The sequence below is a fragment of the Cavenderia fasciculata genome (assembly GCF_000203815.1).
Source record: "Cavenderia fasciculata unplaced genomic scaffold Scf_Dfasci-F-a-25c12.r2-5, whole genome shotgun sequence".
NCBI lineage: Eukaryota > Evosea > Eumycetozoa > Acytosteliales > Cavenderiaceae > Cavenderia > Cavenderia fasciculata.
Genome location: NW_004457729.1, coordinates 308,669 through 334,614, shown reverse-complemented (window position 1 = coordinate 334,614; position 25,946 = coordinate 308,669). Strand labels below are relative to the sequence as shown.

The 25,946-nt window shown below is 32.3% G+C and overlaps 8 protein-coding genes across 8 annotated transcripts; 5 read left to right on the top strand and 3 right to left on the bottom strand.

Annotated features, from left to right (window-relative positions):
* Nucleotides 1-11: 11 nt before the first annotated feature.
* DFA_00472 (uncharacterized protein) lies at nt 12-3,372 on the bottom strand (the record flags this gene model as incomplete). Its single annotated transcript, XM_004358404.1, has 4 exons — nt 12-1,634; nt 1,692-2,052; nt 2,111-3,069; nt 3,142-3,372. The coding sequence occupies 4 exons, from the start codon at nt 3,370-3,372 to the stop codon at nt 12-14; spliced, it is 3,174 nt and encodes a 1,057-aa protein (XP_004358461.1).
* Nucleotides 3,373-3,594: 222 nt separating this feature from the next.
* On the top strand, nt 3,595-5,126 carry DFA_00471 (uncharacterized protein; the record flags this gene model as incomplete). The annotated part of the gene is made up of 3 exons (XM_004358403.1): nt 3,595-3,702; nt 3,955-4,856; nt 4,940-5,126. The coding sequence occupies 3 exons, from the start codon at nt 3,595-3,597 to the stop codon at nt 5,124-5,126; spliced, it is 1,197 nt and encodes a 398-aa protein (XP_004358460.1).
* Nucleotides 5,127-5,441: 315 nt separating this feature from the next.
* DFA_00470 (uncharacterized protein) lies at nt 5,442-5,888 on the bottom strand (the record flags this gene model as incomplete). Its single annotated transcript, XM_004358402.1, has 2 exons — nt 5,442-5,830; nt 5,882-5,888. 2 exons carry the CDS (start codon nt 5,886-5,888, stop codon nt 5,442-5,444), a joined length of 396 nt encoding a protein of 131 aa, XP_004358459.1.
* Nucleotides 5,889-5,974: 86 nt separating this feature from the next.
* Nucleotides 5,975-13,425, top strand: DFA_00469 (uncharacterized protein; the record flags this gene model as incomplete). The annotated part of the gene is made up of 11 exons (XM_004358401.1): nt 5,975-6,172; nt 6,267-6,471; nt 6,556-7,391; nt 7,916-8,002; nt 8,063-9,205; nt 9,572-9,602; nt 9,954-10,162; nt 10,241-10,454; nt 10,527-11,316; nt 11,383-11,764; nt 11,836-13,425. 11 exons carry the CDS (start codon nt 5,975-5,977, stop codon nt 13,423-13,425), a joined length of 5,685 nt encoding a protein of 1,894 aa, XP_004358458.1.
* A 63-nt stretch (nt 13,426-13,488) lies between these two features.
* DFA_00468 (uncharacterized protein) lies at nt 13,489-17,708 on the bottom strand (the record flags this gene model as incomplete). The annotated part of the gene is made up of 8 exons (XM_004358400.1): nt 13,489-14,483; nt 14,552-15,343; nt 15,424-15,972; nt 16,054-16,607; nt 16,715-16,946; nt 17,059-17,102; nt 17,246-17,373; nt 17,658-17,708. The coding sequence occupies 8 exons, from the start codon at nt 17,706-17,708 to the stop codon at nt 13,489-13,491; spliced, it is 3,345 nt and encodes a 1,114-aa protein (XP_004358457.1).
* Nucleotides 17,709-17,768: 60 nt separating this feature from the next.
* DFA_00467 (uncharacterized protein) lies at nt 17,769-21,495 on the top strand (the record flags this gene model as incomplete). Its single annotated transcript, XM_004358399.1, has 5 exons — nt 17,769-17,981; nt 18,094-18,298; nt 18,415-19,228; nt 19,288-19,642; nt 19,780-21,495. 5 exons carry the CDS (start codon nt 17,769-17,771, stop codon nt 21,493-21,495), a joined length of 3,303 nt encoding a protein of 1,100 aa, XP_004358456.1.
* A 53-nt stretch (nt 21,496-21,548) lies between these two features.
* Nucleotides 21,549-23,391, top strand: DFA_00466 (uncharacterized protein; the record flags this gene model as incomplete). The annotated part of the gene is made up of 2 exons (XM_004358398.1): nt 21,549-21,555; nt 21,767-23,391. 2 exons carry the CDS (start codon nt 21,549-21,551, stop codon nt 23,389-23,391), a joined length of 1,632 nt encoding a protein of 543 aa, XP_004358455.1.
* A 106-nt stretch (nt 23,392-23,497) lies between these two features.
* On the top strand, nt 23,498-25,912 carry DFA_00465 (uncharacterized protein; the record flags this gene model as incomplete). Its single annotated transcript, XM_004358397.1, has 5 exons — nt 23,498-23,728; nt 23,804-24,005; nt 24,115-24,527; nt 24,602-25,409; nt 25,590-25,912. The coding sequence occupies 5 exons, from the start codon at nt 23,498-23,500 to the stop codon at nt 25,910-25,912; spliced, it is 1,977 nt and encodes a 658-aa protein (XP_004358454.1).
* Nucleotides 25,913-25,946: the final 34 nt, after the last annotated feature.

The following is a 25,946-nucleotide window of genomic DNA, read 5'->3' as shown; positions in this document are numbered from 1 at the left end:
CTGGTTTACATTCAATTTAAATTTGAAAGAGTTTCTAATTCTAATTTTGATATTCTATCTCTAGTTACTTCTGGAATAGAATTCCAATTCTCATCAAATGTATCTTTGATAAATAACCATGTTTGTTCGAGTCGTTGTATCTCTTCTGGTTGTTGACTAATTTTCAAATAGTGTTGGATGATTTGGTGTATTCTGACAACCTGTTGGTATTGTTCGCCTAGACAATCTTTGGGGTAGAGAGGTATAATGGTACATAGGGTATCAATGACAATCACAATGGCACTCTGATCCTCGATTTTAGAGATGATAGGGTGGTTCAACCATTCTGGAATAAAGGTGACTAGGTTGTTTGCTGAAGTGTATGGCACGTATCGGATTATTTTTCCCATACTAGCGATGATATGTTGCATAGAATCTTTGTTTCCTGGATACATATCTGGTGCATATATAATGTTATCAAAACCATCTAACGTGTCTATGACCCAAGGTGAGAACCTATCCTTGGAAATCTGTGCTGCGGCACCAAGTGCAATCGAAGCGTTTCGTATAGTTGTTATACCTGTAAGTTGCAGACAATCGATAATGGTTGGTATAATCTGTGGGAATGCGTTGATGGCTGAATCACCACCATACTGGCAGAAATGAGCCAAAAAGTTGAGGAGAACTACCTTGATGACATCGGCTTCTTGATCATTTCGCAACTTGTTGCAAATCTTGGTCAAAAAATTAGATGTGATGAGTGGTGCCGATATAGCTCCATTGTACTCTATCATCACAGAAATCATCCCATAGATGGCTACCAGTGCGTATCCAGAGGTTTCGATTAGCTCCTGTTGATCTCTGTCATCATCGTCTTCAGCAATTTCAATATCTTCAGTCCATTTCTCCATCCTGTTGAATGCGTCCAGCGTCGACTGTACTTGATCAAATGTCATTGCATCTTTACCCATTGCGTTGATGAGATATGTTGACATTGTCATTCGTATCACTGCAACACGAAGGTCAGTCTCTTGATGACACAATACCATTTCGTATATCTTGCCAAATGCCTCGAGTGTCTTTTCACTACGATCACCATAACGCAACTTGAAAAGTTCAATACAAAGAGGTAAACAGGCAAGAGATTGGATTCTGAGTTTGGGAAAGAGTGGATTAATTGTCAATTTGCAAAGTGGACCTACCAATCTATGTACAAATTGCGTCAACGGTTGGTAAACGGAACCATCTTTTGATAAAGACACTCTATTGGACAAAATATTGAGGGTTGACATTAGCTTTGTGATTTCTTGTGATACGGACGGAGTTATATCATCTAATTGATTGGGTAATGGCGTTTCAAATGTAGTAATGACCAACTTTACAATCATTGGCAAATATATTTTAAATGTCTTGCCATATATTTTCATTAATACATCAAATGCTTCGAAAACATAGACGATTAGATCAAATGACTTGTGATTCTTTTTAACAAATGCCATAAATTTGTGATAATCTTTTGAAAATGTCTTTAGATCAACCACTACAAAGCACATTATAAATGTCTTGATTGTGCGAATCCTTAATAACTTTGATTCTCTTGTTCCATTATGTTTCTCCAATAATGATAATAATATTGGTATAAATCTTTTATAATACTTAAAATAAATATTAATTATGAAATATTTAATATTTATATTTGATTAAATACATACAGGTATAAATCCTTTTACAATATTTTGTATCACTGACATTAATGATATTAATGCATTTTCAACTACATATATTTTTGATGATTGAAGTAATATTTCGATTGAGCTCAATAATGCATCCAAAACATTATTGTCAACAATATTATCATCATTTTTTAACAGTTCCATCATTGTATGAATCAATACACAACAACAACTTTGAATACGTTGATTGGGATCATGAATTGATTTTCCAATCACTTTGAATATTTCTCCACTTGATTCGATAATCATATCATTAAAATCAAATGACAATCGAATTAAACTTTGAAATGATGCCCATCTAACTCGCATATTTTCATCATCTGTACATTTTAATACCAATCTAAAAAATTAATAAATAAATATATATTGAAAATAAAAAGTAATATGCTTTTACATACTTTAAAATAAATTGAAATTGTTGTACAATACGATGTGGAATATGTTTACAAGATTGTGATAAACTAATCATTGCTGCGTATCTATCTTTCCATTGTTTAGATGTTGACAAGATGCTGAATTGATTGAAAATATATCCTTCGATACGTTGACCAAACACTTTTGCAAATTTTCCAAATATTGAATATTTTGGAGTGTTAGTTACTTCACTGTCATCATTTTTGAGGTCACCCGCATTTTCTTCCTCTTCTTCTTCTTGTTCATCATCTTGGATTACATGATCATTTTGGCCTCCATTGTTTGGAAAATTGAAAAAGTTGGTGTCAATGTCAATCTTGTCGTTACAGTGAGTCCACTCTTCTAAAGAAACATCTTTAACGTCGATTAACCAGTCGTACAGATGAGTAACGATTCTTTCAAGGTGACTATCAGTGAATCCGTGCGGTTCAGTCTCTGCCATGACCAATATAAAATCATATATCAATCTCTTTGTGCTCTTGTATGCAAACCCCTTTTCACTATCACCAAGTGAATGTCTATCCAACACATCGATCAGAGTGTCATTATTCTGTAGGGTCTGATCCTCGATCCATATGTGTCCAAGGTAAAGATACATTAGTTGCTGTAAAGCATACTCGATGCGAGCACCTGAAACACTTCCATTTGATTTTTTGAGTATCAATAATAGATTGTCATGAGCGGTTGCGTACGTTTCTTCATCTTGATCCAAAGGTTGTCTCATTCTATAGTTTGCAATCGATTCAATGATACTAATCAAATGACATTTAAATGTATCTGTAATACTAGGGAGCGTTGAAAAGTTGTTGAGTAACTCTTCTGTTTCAAACTCTACTGCATCCAATATTGGTTTTGATAATTCATCTATGAATCCATAATCCTCTTCTTCTTCTTCTTCTTTTTCAAACAATCTATCGAGTAGTTGTATTGATTTATCTTTAATCTGTTTCATAGTATATTGTATATTAATATAAATGATCGGATGATGTTATTGTATTTGTAATTCTCTACATACAGTTGGGTAAGTACCGTTTACAATTAAATAGAGTAACCATGATACTACTTTATCGGGCTGATCCAAAACATACTCTTTGTATTGTTGTTTTGATGCTGATTTTAATCTACTACTATTGTTGTTGTTATTATTTGTATCAATATCTATATCTCTATTCTTTTGTTGTTTCATCTGATCCACTTTTGCAAGAGTTACGATCATCTCTATAAATTCTTCACTTGGTTCTTCCATATAACTACTACTACTAATATTTGATACAACTTTATAATAGTATCTTTGTTTACAAAGATAAATGAACTCAAATCTCACTGGAGCAGTGGGCATAGATGTTAAAAAATTGAAGTTCAAGAAACAATAAAAAAAAAAAAAAAGAAAGTCATACTCTTTGTTACTCTCACATAGTATACAATTAACAAATATTTGCTTCAATCAAATAAATATTGTACTTTTAAAATGGAACAACCAGATGATGAATTCATAGAGATTGTTGTCATTTTAGATAGAGAGGATCGTCAGAATCAAATGAAGATTGATTCGAATGATAATGATGATGATGATAAGGTACAAGATGATAATCGAGACAAAAACAAACTATAAATCAGCATCAAAACAAAAATACAAAGAGTATGTTTTGGATCAGCCAGATAAAGTAGTATCATGGTTACTCTTTCTAGGGATCAAAGGTATCTACCCAACTGTATGTACAAATGAAAAGAAAGAAACAATAGAACAATATAGAATCTTGATATGGTGTACGTTAGCTCCTGACTTATAATGATAATATACCATCTTTTATTCATTCTTTATAAATAGATTAAAGAGAAATCAGTAGAATTACTTCATATATTTCTTCATAAACTATGGTTGAAAGGGAAAGTAAAAATATTGTCACAATCGATCATGGATGCTGTTAAGACTGAAACAGAGAATAACCTTGGTTGTTCAAGTCTGACTGATACATTTAGATCTCATTTGTTTAATATCAGAGAATTTATTGCAATTTATGAAGATGATGATGAAGAAGATTATTGTGGTGGTAGTCGACGTTTATTCATCTCAAAGTTGTTATCAATCCTCCAAACAAAGTATGATGTACATGAACCGGGAAACCTCATAGAGCTCATCATAAAGTGCTTGCCCGAAATTGAAATGTCCTCTGAATCTATTACATGGAATAAACTAGCCAAAAGGATCATTGACACTCTGACCAAAGTGTTGAACAGACATCGTGAAAATAGACAAGCACCCAATACCAACACAAGATCGATATTAGAGTATTTGATTGTCTTGGCAGAGAAAGTTCCAGTATTGTGCCACATTCAAAGCACCATCTCTTATTTATATTATTGGTTGGCGGATGTAAAGGATATGGAATTGAAAGAGTGGACAGATCAAGACAATTTGGACATGGACAGCAACTATATCAAATTCTACTATGATGAAGAGAGGAATGACAAAATTATCCCACACTCTTGGCGTATCTATAACAAATACTATGATGACGACGATAAAGTATCAGGTATTCTATCTTATGCAATGTTTGAAAAATTCTCCAAGAAATTTAACATACTTTCTGTTGATTTCATTTACAAACATTTCAACCTATTGGTCAATTCTCAAATGTGGAAGGAAAGATATGCAGCTATGATTGGTTTAACTAAATCTTTTAAATACAGTAGGGATAATTTAATTTCACAATTTCCTTTAATTTTAAAGTATGTTCAATATTAATATTACAAAAATACCTCAAAAATGTAAATTATTCCCAATCATTCATATTTTTATTTGCTATCTTTAGATTAGTATTAAAATTAACAGTTGAAGATGAAAATATCAGAGTTAGATGGGCATCATTACAATGTTTAATTCAATTGGTAATTGAATTTAAAGTACTGGTCGGGATTCAATATAGAGATGAAATATTCCAAGTTATTTTCACCAAATTAATTAACGATCCAAATGAAAGAATTCAAGGTCGATGTTGATTGAAAGACTGATGGCACAATCATCATGTTTTGAGCCGTGTACAAAAGATATAATTGGCAATAATTTCAAAGTATTAATTGGTTTCTTTGAATTACAACTCCAGTCTTCAAAATTATATATAGTTGAAACTGTATTGGTATCTTTGATATCAATTGTTGAAAAGTTTAAAGACCAATTTATACATGTATGTATTTTTTTGCAGATAGTATGTTCAAGACAGTGGCACTCACTTTTATGGTTCAATTCTGTTCTTGTGGTGGCGAGAATGCTATCAACTCATTCCCACAAATCATTCCACCCATTATCGACTGTCTTTAACATTTTAATCTACTAGTGAAAAGGTATGCTTCCATGGCACTTGGTATGGCAGCAGAACTTGGAAAGGATAGATTCTCACCATGGGCAATAGACACTTTTAATTTTAATATTCTTTCTCTTGTATCTGATGGGATAGTATCCCAATTCTCTTCAAAAGAATCTTTGATAAATAACCATGTTTGATTGAGGAGTTGTTGTTCTTGTGGTTGTTTTATACATGCAATAATGTTATCATGTATCTTTTCAACATGTTGGTATTCTTTACCAAAACATTGGTTGGGATATAGACGAATAATGGCACAGAAATTAGAGATGGTGATTCCACACTCATCCGTATCATAGACAGGTAGATGACTAACCCAGTTTGGAATGATGACATTGATATCTAATAAAAAATAAACAACAGATATTTATTTTTACTTTTTTTGGAACTTACTTTTCATTTCATAATATTACCTTCTCTCAAACAAACATATATCTGTACTCTAGATTTCTATTGTATTTATTTTAGTCTAGTCTTAATGTAATTATGGAGAGATCAGATGAACAAGAGTTTGTAGAGATTGTTGTTACTCTTGCAAAAGAAGAAGAAGACAAACAAAAAGAAAATAAAGATAATAACAACAAGAAGTATAAATCAACATCAAAACAACTATTTAAAGATTATTCTATATCTAAACCAGAACAAGTAGTATCATGGTTACTCTATTTAATCGTAAAAGATAATGTATGTTTACATTTAATGAAAGAAGAAAGAAGATCAGATGATGATGATGATGATGATCATATACTTAATCTATAATATACTATTACTGAAACAGATTAAAGATAAAGCAATACAGTTACTTGATAGATTATTGATTAAAAAAGGGGAGCAATTGATTGAAACATTATCACAATCAGTTGTAGATGCTATCAAAGTTGAAACAATCAAGTTACTAAAGACAACAACTCTTACAGGTGATAGTTACAGACAACATTTGTTTAGTATCATTGAATCATTTGCAAATTATTTATTACCAAGAGGTATGTTTTATATGATATTTATATATACACTCTTTAAGTGTCTTTACTAACGTTAGTGATGATCTTATAAACTTGATTGATTAGATGGTTGGAATGAATTGAAACCAATATTGGAAAATATTGTAAAAGAACAAGATATAGATGTAACATTAAAAGATAATGCAGCTGGATTACTCTTGGTGTTATCAAAGTATGACTTTAAAAAGTCTAAACATCAGCTTATCTCAATGATCGACTCTTATATTTTTGGTGGTAGTCTGACCGAGGAGAGGTATGGTGTATTATTACCCAAGATGTTAACAATGCTTGCAAAACTGGATGGACAAGATGATGGAGATTTAATAGAGAAAATAGTAACGAACCTTCCAGCTATCGATACGAATACTCCAAGTATGATCGAGAGAGTCTCACTGATCATTGACACTTTGATTGAAATGTTAGAGAGAAATCAAAGTGGGAATGGTTTCGCATCTGAAAAGACAAAGATAATGGTATTTGATTATGTGTTGGCAATGGCTGTGAGGAAAGATCCCTCTCCTACTCCTACCCTCTATACAGATAACCAGATCGAGAGAATCATCTCTCTTTTGTTCTTCTGGCTATCACAAATCAAGGATGTACCTTTGGAAGAATGGACTGCCAATATGATAATTCGTTATAACAGAGATGATTATGATGATGATAATATTAATCCCGAAGAAGAGTACAACAAAGAAGATCAACTAGTTGTAGCCAACTCAAATTATGTTGGATTTTTGCGTGGTATTGGCAAGCGTGGTTTAGAACCTGTTTTAAAACAAGTCAAAATCTTTTCAAAATCTCAACAATGGGAACAAAGATATGCAGCTATGATGAATATACCAAAATATTTTGAATTGGATTTTTTTGATGAAAAACTATTTCCAATTATTTTAGAGTATGTATTTTTAAAAAAAGTTTTATTTACTTTGTATACATTCATTAATATTATTTTTATTAATCATTGATTATTTGTCTAGGTCAGTATTAAAATGTATTGATGATGAAAATACCAAAGTTAAATAAATGGGCATCACTCGAGTGTTTATTTGTATTCAATGGTTGTTTTGAAGAATTTCCAACAACAATGATTAAATCAAGAAAAAAAGTATTTCAAGCTATTGGAAAATCAATTCATCGAGATATGAATGAATGTATACAAAGTAGTTATTGCTATTTGATGCGCGACCATCTAATAGAACCAATGGGATATCGTAATATTGATGATAGTATTTTAAAAGTACTATGTAGTGCACTTACAATACTACTTGAATCATCATATATCAATGTAGTTGAAGATGCATTAGAAGTATTGTTGATTTTAACTGATCAAAAAATTTAAATTTTATACCTGTAAGTATTTGTTATTACTTTATTAATAATCAAAATATATTCTCATTAATGATTTATTTATTTATTTATTTAGTATAAATTTGTACCAATTCTATTATCATCATTGGAAAAACATCATGGAACAAAAGATTCAGGAGTATTGCATAAAGACTGTAGAATTGTATGCAATCGTTTAATCAAATCATTTACAAAGTGTTGTGAACTGGTTAAATATAACAAGAATATATTTTCAAAAGATTTATTTAGGTTTATGATGTTTGCTAAAAAGAATGGTAAATCGATTGATTTGATAAAGAATGTTTTAAAATCAACAAATGTATTTATTGGATTGGTTGGCAAGTCATTTGCAATTTATTTACCAATGATCATGGGTAATATTATCAATGTACTAGAGACACCATTACCCAATCCATATCAACAAAAACAACAACAAAAGAGAGTATCATCAACACTAAAGGTTTTAACTAAAATCATTAACGAATTAAACGATAATGACTCCATTTGCGAAATATTGGCACCATTTGTACAAGGATTGATAGTTTCTCTGTGCAACTTGTTAAAGTGTACAACAACCAGCACCAATATTCGAATCGATTCACTAGACTGTTTACCTGGATGTTTAAAGTTGTCCAAACTGTGTTTTGGTGCGAGTTGCGACAAGATGACCAGGATATTTGAAATGGTATTCGATGAGATCATCATATCATGTGCTCTAGAGACCAACCCCAAGGTCTTGGGACAAAAAATCTACCAAGGAATTAGTATCATCAAAACAATGGGAAATGACGCAATGACACTGGATCAAGTACAATCTACACTTGAAGTATTGTCAAAGCTAGAAGAAATATTTCAAGATATGGAAAACCAGGCTCGACTTGGAAATCAAGATGTCATTGGTAATCATTATCCAAATGATCTAAACTCTATCATCGGTAGAGCAGTTCCCAACATCTTCGTGATGATTGGTGACATGATCATGTACAACAGTGCCATCACAGTACCCCTTATCCTTATCTCTGATGGTCAATTCATTCAAAAATCCTGTCAGAAATTACAAGAAGATGTTTACGACGAACAATTCTTGAAGCGTAGAATCCTATATTTTATCTCAATGTTTTTTGAATATGGTGGAGATATCTCTATTAGTACATACCCAAAGATCATACCTATTATGATCGAGTTTCTAAAACAATCAGAAGATGCAGGTTGTAGACAAAATGGTTCATTTGCACTTGGAATGGCAGCAAAACTTGCCAAGGATAGATTCTCACCATGGGCAATCGATGTTTTACAGTTATTTGATATCTTGGTATCTGACGACTATGCATACTCTCAAATCAACACACGTGCCACTGAAAATGTAGTATCTAGTGTTGGCAGAATCATCAGATATGTTCCACAAATAGCCAGCCAGGTCGATATAATTTTTCCAAAATGGTTGGATCATCTTCCCATATCTGACAAGGATGAGATTGTTGATGTAATTGATAACCTATATGCTATTATCCGACTCTACACCAATGAATGTCTCGGTAAAGATTACCAACATGTTGCTAAACTTTATGAAATCATCCAACACTATCGCCAAAAACAACATCAACATTTACAACTAGAAAATGTCCTCACAGAAACACTATTATTTATCAAAGATTCAATCCAATCAAATTGGGATAATATTCCATCAGATAAAAAGGATGCACTATTATCGCTATATTTTAATAAAATTTAGCAAAAGACTAAAAAGTTTTTATTCAAAAATGGTTTTTAAAACTTCCCATTAATGACCAAGATGAGAATATCATTGACCTATGTGCCATAATCCAGCTCTACCCTAACGAATGTTTTGGTAAGGACTACCAACATGTTGAAAAGATACACAAAATCATCAATCATTATTTGGAAACTTGTACACCATGCGAGAAAGAATTATTAACTCAAACTTGGTCATTTATACAAGATTCATTACCAAAAGCAGCAAAACACATGTATGATAAAGTTCAAAATAAAATGAATAAAAATTTTTTAAATTTTTTCTTTTTCTACTTTTTCTTATATTTATATTTTTGTTGTATTTATATTTTATATTATTGTATTATCTATTTAAATCAAAGCATACTATAATATGCAGCAACCAGATAAAGAATTTATAGAGATTATTGTTGTTTTAGCAAAAGAAGAAGAAGATCAACAAATAGAGAAGAAAGACAATAACAACTATAAATCAACATCAAAACAACTATTCAAAGAGTATACTGTATCTAAACCAGATAAAGTAGTATCATGGTTACTATATTTAATCGTAAAGGGTACCTATAAAACTGTAAGTATAATATTATGTTGTGATCATGAATGAAGGAGTTTGACAAACTAATAATACATGTTGTATAATTATAAACAGATTAAAGAGAAAGCAGTTCAGCTACTTGATAGATTATTGTTCAAAAAAAGAGTTCAACAAAAAAGGAACCATTATATCGATCAACTGTCAGATGATACAATAGATGCAGTCAAGTTTCAAACGATCGAGTTACTCAATACAACTCTTACAGATACCTTTAGAAAACATTTATTTGGTATCATTGAATCATTTGCAACTGTTTTAATACCAAGATGTAAGATCTACATTTAAATGTATCGCTATAATAATCTACAATCCTTTTTAACAAAACATTATTTATTATTAGGTGGTTGGAATGAATTGAAACCAACATTGGAAAACATTATAAATAGAAAAGAAGAAGAAGAAGGACCATTTAATTTAAAAGACAATGCAAAAACATTGATGCAAGTATTATCAAAGTATAACTTTGAAAAAGATAATCAAGATATGGTAGACATACTTGGCTCTCTTGGTGATAAATTGACAGAGGTGCACTGTAGATCACTATTATCAATGCTCATACAGATGGATGACAATTTAGAAGGTAAATCAATCGATAGAGTTCTTGATGGACTTGTCGGTATCTATGACAAAGATGATCCAGAATGGATTCAACTCACTCCACGAATCATTGACACGATGATCAAGGTGTTGGATAGAAACAGTGAAGAGGGTATTTGTCTCAAATCAGACAACAAAAGAAGAATATTTAACTTTTTGGTGAACATGCTAGGGGATTCGGCCGAGATATCATTGGAACCAAAGATATATACCGATAGTAAGATTGAAAGAATCATCTATCATTTGTTTTACTGGTTGTTATCAGACATTAAGGACATATCATTGAATGAATGGACAACCAAGATTGAAAGTGAAAATCCACGAAGTTACTATGTCGAACAAGAACATATGATTTTTAATCAATTTGTTAGTGCATTTGATCAAAGTGCAACAATACCAATTTTCAAATATTTCTACCTTTTTTTACAATCTCAACAATCGTGGAAAGAAAGATATACAGCATTGGAATTTTTATCAAAATCTTGTAGATACCTCAAAATTAGTATTGCACAACAATTTTCAACCATTTTAAAGTTTGTATAATCAGAAAATATTTGAAATAACATTATATTTATTCATTATTTACCTCCTCCTTGTAGATTTTTATTAAAATGTACAGTTGATGAAAATGTTCGAGTTAGATGGGCAGCATTTGAATGCTTAATTAATTTATCAATGGAATATGGTGATTTGATGGTTTTATCAAGGAATGAAATATTTGAAGTCATCGTCAGGTCCATTCGTGATCTAAATGACAGTATTCAAAATAATTGTTGTGAATTGATAGGAACCATAATGAATTCATTAAAAGAACACATGATTGGTGAAATAGATGACACAATTGTTGGTGATCGTGTTTTGGATGCAATATTTAGTTTATTAGAAAGAGTACTTCAATCTAGAAAAATACATATCATTGAAAATGCATTGCAATCTTTGATATCAGTTATAAATACTGTTATGACCAAAAGATTAGAACCTGTATGTAAATCGTTATTATTATTATTATATTTTCAAAGATATATTCATCCTCCTCCTTTTTATTTTTTTAGTATTGTAAAAGAATAATACCAATTATACTTGCAGTATTGATAAAATATCATGAAACAAAAGAATCAAGAGTATTTTATAGTCGAGGAAAAAAAACAGGATTAGTTGTTCTTGCAATCAAGGCATTTACAATATGTGGTGTGGTGATAGATAAGAAGACATTTTCTAAATTCTTATACATATTGATGGTGTTTGTTAAAAACAATGAAAAGTGGTTTGATATGATAGTCGATCTTTTCATTGCATTTGACTTATTTATCGAAACTGTTGACATTTCATTTGCAGTGTATTTACCAATGATCATTAGAGTGGTTGTGAATATACTAGAGATACAATTACCAAATCAATTACAAGGTATTTTTCAATCACAACAACGTGATATTACAAAAGTATCATCAACACTCAAGTTTTTGGCTAGAATCATGGAAGCATCAAACGATGATGAATCCATTTCCGAAATGATGGCACCATTTGTACTTAGATTGGTAGATCCGTTGTGCAATTTGGTTAACTGTCCAGTCAGTACAGATATTCAATTCTACTCACTAGAATGTCTGCCTTTTTGTATCAAGTTGTCAAAGATTCACCAAAATGAGGACAAGCTGACCCAGATGTTTATCAAGATATTCGATTCAGCCATTATGACATGTCCATCAGAGACGGATACTGAAATATTGGTGCATCGTATCAACACGGGAGGTAATATCTTTGAAGAGATTGGAAAAGATGCAATGACTACCGATCAGATCCAGTCAGTTCTAAATATACTGTGCAAAGTGGATCAAAAACTTGGCGATATAGCACAACAGGTACACAATGGCAATCAAGCTGTAATTGGAGATGATCAAGATCCAGAAGATATACTAAATTTAATCGATGAAGGTGTTTGCAGAGAGTATGAGATGTTGGGTGAGATTGTAAAGCACAATAGTGTTATTGCAGTACCCCTAATCACATCTTACCCTCTATTTATCAAGTCTTGTAAGAGACTAGGTGACAACATTGGCGTGGCCAATATCACAAAGGCTGGAATTCTATATTTCATGACTCATTATTGTGACTTTGGTGGTGAAGTTGCCATCAACACATTTCCACATATCATACCAACTATTATCGAGTGTTTGAAAATCACTTTTCCACTTGTTAAACAAAATGCTTCCTACGCACTTGGTGCAGCTGCACAAGTTGCAAAGGATAGATTCTCACCTTGGGCAATGGAGTCGTTACATGCTATAGATAGAATAGTCTCGGCACCAGATGCATACTCTTCAAATGAAAATATAATTGCAACTGGAAATGCCATATCTAGTATTGGTAAAATCATCAGATATGTTCCACAAATCAACAATATCCATGAAATCATTCCAAAATGGTTAAATTGTCTGCCAGTCTCTGAGAAAGCCGAAGAGACTATATCTATAGTTGGTAACCTTTGTGCTATTGTACATCTATACACAAATGAATGTCTAGGTCAAGAATACCAACATGTTGAAAAGATACATCAAATAATCAATCATTATTTGGAAACTTGTAAACAAGAAAAAGAATTATTAACTAGGACATGGTTATTAATACAAGAAAGAAAATTATAAATTATAATTACAAATCAAATTGATAGTGATAATAATAAATATTTATTATTTATTTATTAATATTTAAAATAAAATAATACAAATAACTGTAAAGAAAACAGCAATGTTTAATGGGATGATGGGATGGACTGCCAAAGATACAAGACTACCATCATCACCAGTTGTAGTAGTGGTAGAGGTGGTGGTGGTAGTGGTAGAAGTGGTGGAAGTGGTAGTGGAGGGGTTTGGACATTGTTTGATAGTAATATTTTTGGTGATGATGTGGAATGCAGGTTGAACAGTGACCGATTGTGTAAATGAAGGAGTACGGATAGTGAGAAGAGTGGTAGGTGTGTTGTTTGATCCAGAGGAGGTGTAGGTGATAACCGATGGGATAGTGTCAACCACGCCAGAGTTTACAAGTTTTCCTTGGAGCAATACTGTAGTTTCATTGTTGCTAGGGTCGTTACCAATCAACAAACTAGAGGCAAGATTATTTTCACTGACAAACGTTGAATTGGTAGAGACAGACCATGAAGAATCGGAACAAATCGATGATGGGTGAGAGACTGACAGTTCAATATCCAAATAGTTGGAAGCAAGGTCAAAGGTCCAACCAGAAACTGTAATATTGAGTAGTGTCGAACCACCAGTAACATTGTATGGCTTACCTGTGAAACTGACTACACTAGATTCACCAGCACTGGTTTGAGCAAAGGTGATAAGGATCGATACTCCATTGGCATTGGTATAGCTGGCTGTTAGCCCATTCAATTGCCATCCGCCAGCACTACCAGTAGAAAAGTCAAGTGTCTTGACAATGATATTATCAGTGGTATCGACTTCAGACACTTTCAACAATGCAATAGAGTATTTAACAGTATTGTTTACAAAGACTGTCACCGATGGTGGTGTATTGCTTGTAGTACTTGGTGTCAGAGAATAGACAAGAGGGGTAGATGTATTATTTGATAATTCAATATCACATTGTGGACCATCCCACCCTTGATTACAATCACAACTTCCCAATATACATTCTCCTTGATTATTACAATTATTTGTACAACTAATATTAGTTTCTAAAATAAATTAAATTAATTAATAAATAATCCATCTTTGTTTTTGTTTGTTTGTTTTTTTAACTTACCTTGAGAAGTATAATCATCACCTCTTCTATCAATAGAAAATAAGAAATTATTAACAGTTAAATAATGGTTATACTCCAAACCAGCAAGTAAATGATTGAATTGACAATAAAAGATTGATTGGCCTGAGCATTTTTCGATTTTTGGACCAGAGCTCTGGTACTGCAACCATGATGTGTAGGTGGTTGGAGAGTTTGGATTACCTCCAGTCATAGGATTCCATGTCAAATTGAGGGTATTGATAAATTTAAACATTTGATATGAAATCGATGGGTATTGGAAAGCAACAAATGGAACCTCTTTGGTTATCATGAGACCATCATTTAAAGCATTGACGGTAATTATGAGCGTCTGTCCGTATGGATATCCGTTTGGGTATTGGTAGAGGAGTGTTTGGTTCGAGGGGGGATTACTAAAGTTGGTACCAGCAACATCGATACTATAAGTTGTAAGCAGAGGAATACCACCTATCGAACTCCAACTAATCTTGAGTGATTCGAGAGAGACTTGTTCAAAAGTTACTTCCAAGCCGCTAACCAGTGGATAGGTAGTTACTGTTTGTGGCGTTAGCGAAAAAGAGGTACCGTCATTTACAAATTTACCAGAAACAGTGTATGTAGTATCTGGTTGTACATTAAAATAACAGGTTCCAGCAACTGCTAATGGTATACAAAGACCTTCTCCAGGAATAGATATTTCTTGTACAACTGGACCTACTCCACCTTGATATTCAAATGAAACATCAATTCTGGTAGTTCCAACTCTTGTAATATTAAATGAATAATTATTTAAACCTATAAATATAAAAATAAATAAAATTAATTAATAAATAAATAAATATTATTATACTTTGATAATCATTTAATTTACATACTTGGGAAAGTTAGATAGGTAAAATCTTTAGAGAATGTATAACCATTGGCAGATGCAGTAATAGTAATAATATTAGTTGTGTTGGGAGTTAGTTGATCTACCAAACACCCATTAGTTGTATAACTACTAGAATCACAACTGGCTTTTGGTTGACCATTGACAAGGATGGACAAGGCAACTGGGAATGCTGTATCAGTTGAAATGGGGTGATAATTAATAGAGACGCTCTTTGTTTTAATCGTTGCAGACTCTATTACAATATCGGTGATTTCTTGGTACAGTGTAACACTCGAGGAATAGGCTTGTGTTGTATAACCATTGGTACTGGCTTGTACACTAATAGTTTGGGTTGAACCTGGAGACAGATTGGAAATAGTACATGTTGGTCCGACTATACAAGTTGGGTCTGTAACATCAATCGTTCCATTCAACTTTACAATATAGGTAGTATCAGCAGCTGCTCCATCAATACCAATATCACCAACATTATAATTAAATGTAATACTTGTTGATTTTCTTGATGTAACACTTAAAGATGTAACAGTTGGTGCTAAATAAATATAAATATAATAATAAATATATTAATAAATGTATAAATATAAAAATTACAATATAAATATATTAATATTACGTGGAGGTAATTGATAAGACTTTGAGAATGAAGGTGCAGTTAGACCAGTTGGAACATATAGATTTGGTGATCCGTTGATAGTAATACTTTGAGCTGGTGATGGAAGAATAAAAGTACAACCAGTGGTAGAAGTACAATTGGAATGGGCAGGAAATACGGTACCGGCACCACCGATTTGATAGGTGATGGTATACGAGGTCATGGTGTAGTTCAAATAGGCTTTCCAGCTTGTAGAAATACCAGGGATAGTAATTCTATTGGTGGAAAGGACGGCAGGCAATGTTAGATCCATTGTCAGGGTTGGTACAACACATGGAAATGCTATACCGTAGGATGTGATAGCCCCAGGTACACCCAAACAGGTACCAGCGTTAAATCCAAGTGTACCAGTTGGTGTGCCGCAAACTGATAACCTTCCATAGTCCAACGACATGAATTCGCCAGTTGGCATAGTCAACTTATTAATCATTCTATTAAAACTTTCTGCGTATAAACATGTTGCTTGATTTGGACTAATTAAAGTTCTTGCTGCAAAATTCTTATCAGTACAATCACTAAATAAATTATAAATAAATAAATAAATAATAAATAGAAATAAATGTAAATATAATATAATTTATAATATATAATATTAATATTGATAATATATAAATATGCATACTTAAAATTATAATGTTTTTCATAGGATATGTAACCTTGGAATTGGAGTAGTGGTTGAGTGGCCAATGCGAATTGCTTGTAAAGTGTATTACCGTTGATGGTGTATGAAACACAGTTACCTAGCTGATCGGCGTATGTTTGGGTCGGATTGGCAGTACATCCAGTATCAGTGAAATGAGTTACACTTGCTTGACCACCAGCTTGATCATACGAGTATTTGTAAGAACCAGTATCTATAATATAACAAATACCTGGGGGATTGGAAAACACAACCACTGGTGCACCCAAACAACCAGCTGTTTTATAGGTTGATACTACAACATATTGTAATGTTTGACTATTAACAAATGTTGTTTGTTGTTGACTTAACAACAGTACTAGTACTACTACTAAATAGTATAAAGAAAAATGTGTTGATAGTTTCATCATCTAGTTAGATATAATATAATATAAATACTATTATCTATCTATCTATCTCTCTCTCTATCTGTAAATAAATAAGAACAAAAAGGAATGTCTGTTGTTTTGTTGCAAGAGTGTAACCTCTACGACCCAATCGGCTGTCGTGTAACCTTGCACATCATATAAAAATAGATTTAAAGGTGCGAGTTGGGTTTTGGTTTGATCTGATGGTTGATCATGGGTGGCCTCGTGCAGCCACTTTTTGAAAAAATATATCTAATCGTTGAAGAAGCCACCCAAACAACGTATAGTTAGAAGCCACATGTGTGTTTGTCAAACCATACTACTAATACTTTTTTCATTCAAAGAATACTAAGATCATTGTCATTGCTAATATAATATGTATAATACCTGGTACAAGCATATATCTTCTATCTTTTTAACTTGATAACGATGAATATTTTTAAAAATAATAATGATAAATGTTATAGTACTTCACGATTATCAGATTCGTATTTAGTTATATAGATAATAAATAATACTTGTTGATTAATAAAATAGATACAAAAGGAGACCACACTGTCAGTCTTCATAATAGTGAAAAGCTGAAATCAAAAGAATAATAATAAAATTCATACATAGGATATATTATTATGCAACAACCAGATGAAGAGTTTATAGAGACTGTTGTCATTTTAGCAAGAGAAGAAGAGAAGCAGCTGAAACATAAAGAAAATAATAATAATAATAATAATAATAATAATAAATCATCATCAAAACAACAATACAAAAAGTATATTATAGATAAACCTGAACAAGTAGTATCATGGTTACTCTATTTAATAGTAAACGGGACTTACCCAACTGTATGTAAATAAGTTGCATACTAATGATGATAATATCAATCATATATATCAATCTTGATTACTGATCATCTCTCTCTCTCTCTTTTGATCATCTTATGTATTTAAAACACAGATTAAAGATAAAGCAATACAGTTACTTTCTAGACATTTGACAAAAGAAGGAAAACATCTTATTAGAGTATTGTCAAAAGAAGTATTAGAAGCTTTAAAGGTTGAAACAATCGAGTTGCTAAAGACAACAACAAATCTTACAGATACTTTTGGACGTCATTTATTTAGAATCATTGAATCACTTGCAATTTATTTATTACCTAGATGTATGTTATGTTAACCAATATATCTACATTAAACTTGCTCACTCTTTTTGTTGAACATTTTTAATGAACATACATTATTTATTTATTGATTTATTTATTTATTTATTCATTCATAGGTAGTTGGAATGAATTGGATATAATTATAAATGGAAAAGAGGGAGAAGGATTAAAAGATAATGAAAGAGGATTGATTAAAGTATTATCAAAGTATGATAACTTTAAAAAGGAGAAACAAGAAATGTTGGTAAAGATGATCAACAAGTTTGATTTTTTTAAACGTCAGTCAGATGATCAGTATAGATCATATATACCTATACTGTTATCAATGCTAGTACAAATCGATCTAGATACTCAAAAAGTATTCTTTGACAATCTTTTACGTAACCTGACTAGTATCCTTATTAGAGACTATCCAGATCCAGCAATGCATCAACTCATTCAACAAATCATAGACACCATGATTCAATTGTTTTTTAAAGGAGACCATGCAACTAAAAGTATCATGTTTCCCAATTTCTTTCAAATAGCTTCTAGATCTCCAAACAAATTTACAGACCATCACCTTGAAAGAATTATCTCTTGTATGTACGAGTGGTTGTCCAATGTAAAAGACATTGAATTGGAAGAGTGGACAGATAGCAGTTCAAAGATTGAACATTATCATGATCTCATACCGAGGAATCCAACCAGAGATATAGACTATCACCTAGACAATCGTTTGTTGGATGTTATTTCTCATTTTGGTCGATTCTTGCGTGTACTTGGTCAGGATCATCGAGCACAAGTACACATTTTCAATCAACTCAACGTCCTTTTAAATTCTCAACAACACTCTTGGAAACAAAGATACTCTGCTTTAATTAGTTTATCTAAATTCTACGACTCGATCAATCCTGATATTTTGACACAACAATTTCCAATTATTTTTAAGTATGTAAAATATTAAAATAATAATTAATTTATTTATTTATTTATTTATTTTATTTTAGATTAGTATTAAAATTAGTTGTTAATGATGAAAATATTAGAGTTAGATGGGCATCATTACAATGTTTAATTCAATTTACAAAAGAATTTAAAGAATTGATGATTGAATCAAGTGATGAAATATTTCAAGCGATTGTTGGAAAACCAATGAACGACCCAAATGAAAGTATACAAACTCGTTGTTGTATATTGATTAAAGCAATGATCGATATGGATGTTATCGTTGACGATAATGTAAAGGAGGGATTATATAGATTATTTGAAAGACTATTTCAATCACCAAAATTAGTTATCGTTGAAAATGCATTACTATCATTTATATCAGTATTAAAAACTGGTTCTAAAATATTTATACATGTAAGTTTTAAAAAAAATAATAATAATAATATTAATTATAAAAAACAAGATTAGATTTAGATTTAGATTTAGTTTAAAAAATATGTATTTATTTATTAAATAATTTATTAATTAATTAATTAATTAAATTATTTTAGTATTCTGGAAATATTGTTGGTATTTTATTAAATTTGTTTGAAAAACATTATAAATCAAGAATATTGTCAAGTCGTTTAATCAAGGCATTTTCATTGTGTAGCTATATAATGCGCGAGACAACATTTTCAAAAGACTTGAACAAATTTATGCAGTTTGTCAGAAAGAATGAAAAGTCGATTGATTTGATCGATGTTTTCAGAGCGTCTAGTTTGTTTATGCAAATGGCTGGTAAATCGTTTGCAGTGTATTTACCAATGCTCATTAGGATGGCTATCAAGATACTAGAGACACCGTTACCCCAGTGGGGAATAACAGAAGAATCATCACTCAACATTGAAAGGATTACCAAGACACTGGATAGTTTGAATGACGGTATCATGTTTGAATCGTATTATATAGACTATATACCATTGGCTCCATTCGTTCATGGGCTAGCAGTCGCACTATGTTATTTGGTCCAATGTCGAATCAGTGCAGAGATCCGAAACCGGTCCTTTGATAGTTTACCTACTTGTGTCAAGCTGTCTAAACTACATTTTGGTGCACGTAGTGACAAGACACTCGGATTATTTGGTATGTCTCTCAATACAGTACTTTTATTGTGTCCTGTTGAACCATGCCTATTTGTCATATCAAGTGCTTTGGACATTGCAACCACTCTTATAAGAGTGATGGGTAAAGAAGCAATGACACTTGACCAGACTAGATTAGTGCTAGACACATTTACCAAGGTCGAGAAAAGAATGTACTATATTGCAGAGCAAGTGCGTGGTGGCAACGAAGAGATAGTAGCTGACGATGAAGACATTGCAGATGTTCCTACTCTAACCGTTGAAGCGTTGTCCAGCGGATACGAGATGATTGGCATGCTCCTCAAACAAAACAGTGTCATGGCAGCACCCCTCATCACATCTGATCTCTTGGTAAAGTCTTGTCAAAAGTTACGAGACAACCAAGAAGAACAAGGTGATCAAGATGATAATGATGATGACGAGGAGGAGGGTATCGGGCAAGAAGAAGAAGAAAGGAGAATTATCAATGAAGGAATCCTCTCCTTTTTGGTACGCTATTGTGAGTATGGTGGTGAAGATGCCATCAACACATTTCCACAGATCATACCAACTATTATCAAGTGTCTTACACTAACTGGTGTCATGGAACAAAATTCTGCTTCCTATGCACTTGGAGTGGCAGCACAAATTACCAAAGACAGATTCTCACCTTGGGTAATGCAAGTATTACAGGCGTTTGACATTATCACCTATGCACCAAATGCATATGTAGAGGATAAAAAAGATGTCACGGAAACTGTCATTGTGAGTGTTGGTAGAATCATTAGAAATGTGCCACAAGTTGCCAGTCATGTCTGTACCATTATTCCAAAATGGTTGAACCATCTTCCCCTCACTCATAAAGACAGTTTCCTTGCCACTTTTCAACCCCTCTCCGAAGAAAAAGAGATATCCCTTGTCATTGATAACCTTTGTACCATTATCCGTCTCTATCCCAACCAATGTTTTGGTAAAGAATACCAACACGTTGCCAAGATACACCAAATCATCCAAAACTATTTGGCACGATGTCAAAGATTTGAGAAAATAATACTCATTCGGGCTTGGTTATTTATCAAAGATTCAATCCAATCAAATTGGGATATTATTCCATTAGATACAAAAGACCAGCTATCAAATTTAAAAGAACTTGCTCGCGAATAAATAAAGGACAGATTAATAATAATTGGAAAAGATATTTGAATTTTTTTTTGTCAATGACAAGTACCATTTACGATGAAAAATAGAGTGGAGGAAAAGATCCATTAGAGGTGAAAAATTTTTGCGTTCATAATCAAAAACAAAGAAAAAAGAACAATAATAATATCCAAATCTTTAAATAATAATGGATCAAATGATAGAACGATTCAATTTAATTTGACGGCTGTGGATGATGGCATTGGATTGAAGGGATACCCAACTATTTATTTATTAGATAGATTTGGACAATCATTGGTAGTTGAACCAACGGTAAAAACATCATCATCATTCTTTGATTACAATTGTACACTGCCACTTGGATTTGGTGTCAATGATGGGGATATATACTTGTCGGTCTATGGGTTGAGAGACAAGTTGGATAATCTGATTGGATACTCTACTTTGAGGTTAGAGACTTCTGGATTCACTTCAATGATTCAAGTTGGTTATTCATTGGATATTCCATCGATTACAGGTGTAGAAGGGTTCTATAGTTATCCATCAAACGTGCCTGTACAGACTGATATCGAGATTATCACTATTCGTGGAAAAGGGTTTGGTGATAATGCACAACAACTCGTTGGAGTGATCGAGTATGGTAATGGTACCAGTCAACTACACACGATTACCATGGCACATCACATCATGGTGTTTATGGAGTATAATCCTAGATTGGCGGTTGTTGATCGTCCAGTTCGCGTCACTTTGAGACGAACTGCGACCGATAACGTGGAGCACCCCTTCACTGTCATGCCAATCCAGCTCCCACCACCACTTTTATCCGTATTTGTGCCCACACCAACTGCATGTTCTCCGTCCCCATCGTCGTCGTCGGTCAACTGCACTGGCAATGGACAGTGTACATTTGACGGTTGCCTGTGTAATTCGGGATGGTCAGGATTCTTTTGTGAATCGACCGTCATCAATGTCGATCAACCAACATTCAACCAAACATCACCAATCATTGATATTATAGTCAAAGATAATGCAACCACAGTCATTCGATCAGTCATTGCAGTTGTAGCAATTAGAGAGTTAACAATGGACGGAACAGTATTCCAAGAGTACATACCAAAGATTTGGACATTAAATGTTACAACTCCAAATAATATTAATAATACCAACTCTTCAATTGAATTAAAATATCAAACCATTCTACAACAAACAAAAACATTAGTTAAAGTAACGATTGAATGGTTTGCAGTTGACAGTCAAGTAGAATTTGCCAATCAAACCATAAATATACCTGCAACAAGTACAAAGATTTCTATTGGTATTTCAGCGTATCCATTTGACACTGTTACGAATACTCTACAAGTGGTGTTAAAGACTTCGGTTGAGGCAACCTATGATTCTGAATGTTCATCTAGAGAGTATGGATATGGTGGAGACAAACAAAACAATTTAGATTGGATAAAGTTAAATATCGATGACAAAAGTCTTTGGGGTCAATTTATTAGAAGAGGAATTCTAGATGATAGAATAGCAACTATCAACAATCAAATTTTAACAGATTACATTGACAATAGTACATCTTCATCTTCATCCTCCTCACCATCATCATCATACACAACAAATTATATTGGGTTGGATGTACCTTATTACAATACATATGTTCAACTTGATCCAAATTTCGTTCACTTGATTAATGTCGATGGTGGAGGAGGAGATATGAGCGATTCAACTTGCAAGACACCTACCAGTGGATTGACAATTGGTCAAATAGCAGGCATAGTAGTTGGATGTATTGTAGCTGCTGCCATTGCCATCGCATCAACTATGTATATCATAAGAAAAAGGAAATGGAACAAATCTAAAAAGAAAATGGATCTAAAATTAAAAAGAGCCAGTACTTCGTAAAACAAATAAATAAAATATATCTTTTTTTATAGTATATTTTTTATATCATTTTATTTTGTTTTCTTTTGCTCAAAAGAGAGAGAGAGGTACATAGAGAGAATGAGAGATGGATGAGAATGAACCACCTGAATCATTCATTCAAGTGATTGTTCAACTATCTAAAGAACGTATTGAAACAGAGTATAAGAACAATAACAATAAGAACAATAATAACAAGACAATAGAAGTAGAAGAAAAGAGTAGAGCTCAACAAACATATGATGGTTATTTAGATGATGATCGTCACAAGACTATATTATGGTTGTATTATCTAGTCTTGCACTGTCATTTACCAACTGTATGTAATCAATCCTCATTGTATCTAGTGTGATCATGATGATGATGACTAATACTTCATCTTTAATTTAACTAGATCAACAAACAATCAATTTACATGTTAGGAAATGAAATAATTCGAGACCGTGATGATTATTATCTACCAATTGAAAGATTCTCTCTCACTGATTTATTCAAACTTGTTGTTGAGGACAAAGACAATGACAATGACAATGGCAATGATGATAACATCAATCATTTAATTCATTTATTATTTACATTTAATGGTGTTCCAAAATGTATGTAGTATAATAATAATATTAATAATAATAATAATAATAATAGTATTTTATTATCATTTCTTTATTAATTAATCAATCAATCTTGATTTATTTTTTAAATATGTAGATAGATATAAACAATCATGTGATGCTTTACATTTTGGTTCGAATCAATCAACTGAAACCATGTTACGATTTTTTGAAAGACATGGTCCTGTAATACCACCTTTATACGATTATACTATCTTTTCATTACTAGGTAGATATTTATGTGATAGTAGTAACGTTGAAATACAACACCGAGCAATCAATATTATCAATAGGATTGCTACAGTACAAATGGGTCAATTTGAAGTAGTTTTCCTTAAAACCCTTGATAGAGCTGGCTTTGGACAACAACGAGATAGAACATTGGTACTAGAGATTGACAACACTATCATTCAAATATTGGTAGATGGAGTTTTAAAAACATCTCTGTTTGGTCATCACAAAATTGCTCTATCAATTATTAAATATTTAAATCCAAACAAATATCAAAATGTATAGTATCTCTCTCTTTTTAAATTAAAACAAATTTTAATTCTAATATTTTCTTTTCTTTTTTATTTTTATAGTTATCAAATAGAGTATTAAAAGAAATATTATTAATATTACCAACAATGAATGAAACAAAAAAATCAACTTGTTTTATTAGATTTTTTTTTGGTATTGGTCGTATTGTTGGAATGAAACAATTTAATAGATATCTACTAGAATTGATGATATTATCTAAATCGGCAAACATGACTTCAAATACCTTTCATGTACTTTGTAGGAAATTAATGAAACTCGACCCAAGTCATATATCTCTGTACTATCCAATCATCATTAAACCATTCTTTTATGAAAGGGTCGACTCCAAGATGGCTACCAAGTTGTCGGTACTGGCTTATAGTCTGTCCCCTTATCTACACGGATTAACGGATCGGTTGTGCAAAGAACTTGAACGGTCACATCACCAGGAATCAGGGATTAAATCGGCGTTGTTTGGAATATTTCAAGCACAAGTCTCCAAACATGATCATCAACCCCAACCCCTATTTGCCAGATTCTCAAAGATATTGTTGGATCAATGTTTAGAATTACAAACCACTTGGGATATATCAAATAATTTGGATAGAGTACAAAAGATGATAGATTGTATCAAACAAGAAAAGAGTCCCATTTACAAAAGTACATCTCAACAATTGATAGAGTACTTTGAAAAAATAGATTCAAGAATGTATAATAGTTTGAAAAGGAATGCAATTGGAGACGGGGTGGAGGAGGAGAGACAACCCGAGGAAACCATCCATGGAGATTGGATATCATCCATTATTCAAATTCGAACCCTCATTGCAGACGTTATGAATGAAGTTGATTTTAAATTACTTTTGGATAATTGTAGGTCGAGACTGGTAGAGATGTTGGATCATACATCCATCACATGGGCAATCGGCTATGTACCAATAATAATAAGCGACTGGTTGTTTTTATGCGACCTTGACCCAAACCTAAAATTACCATCTCACCTTTATCAACAATTCCTTAAATTATATGTCAACCATTTTTACAAGGAAATAGCCAAATATCCTCCCTCTCATCAAGTCAACTATGGATATTCATTTTGGAAAATAATAATACATGCCTTTAACATTGCATCGATCGATAAAACCTTTCAACCAACACTCGATCAAATCTATCAATTTATAAACCATCATTTATCAACACCACCACCACCAAATGTCGATAACCGAGTTGACAATGTCACCCTTGCTCTATTTTTAAAGTCAACATTAAAACAAGATGGAATCCATGATAAAAGATTTAAAGTATCAATATTTCCACCCAACCTACTCTCAGAATTAAATCAACATTGTCCATTATTTTTATTTAAAACAAATTAACAAAAACACAAAAAAAAAATAATTATATTAATTA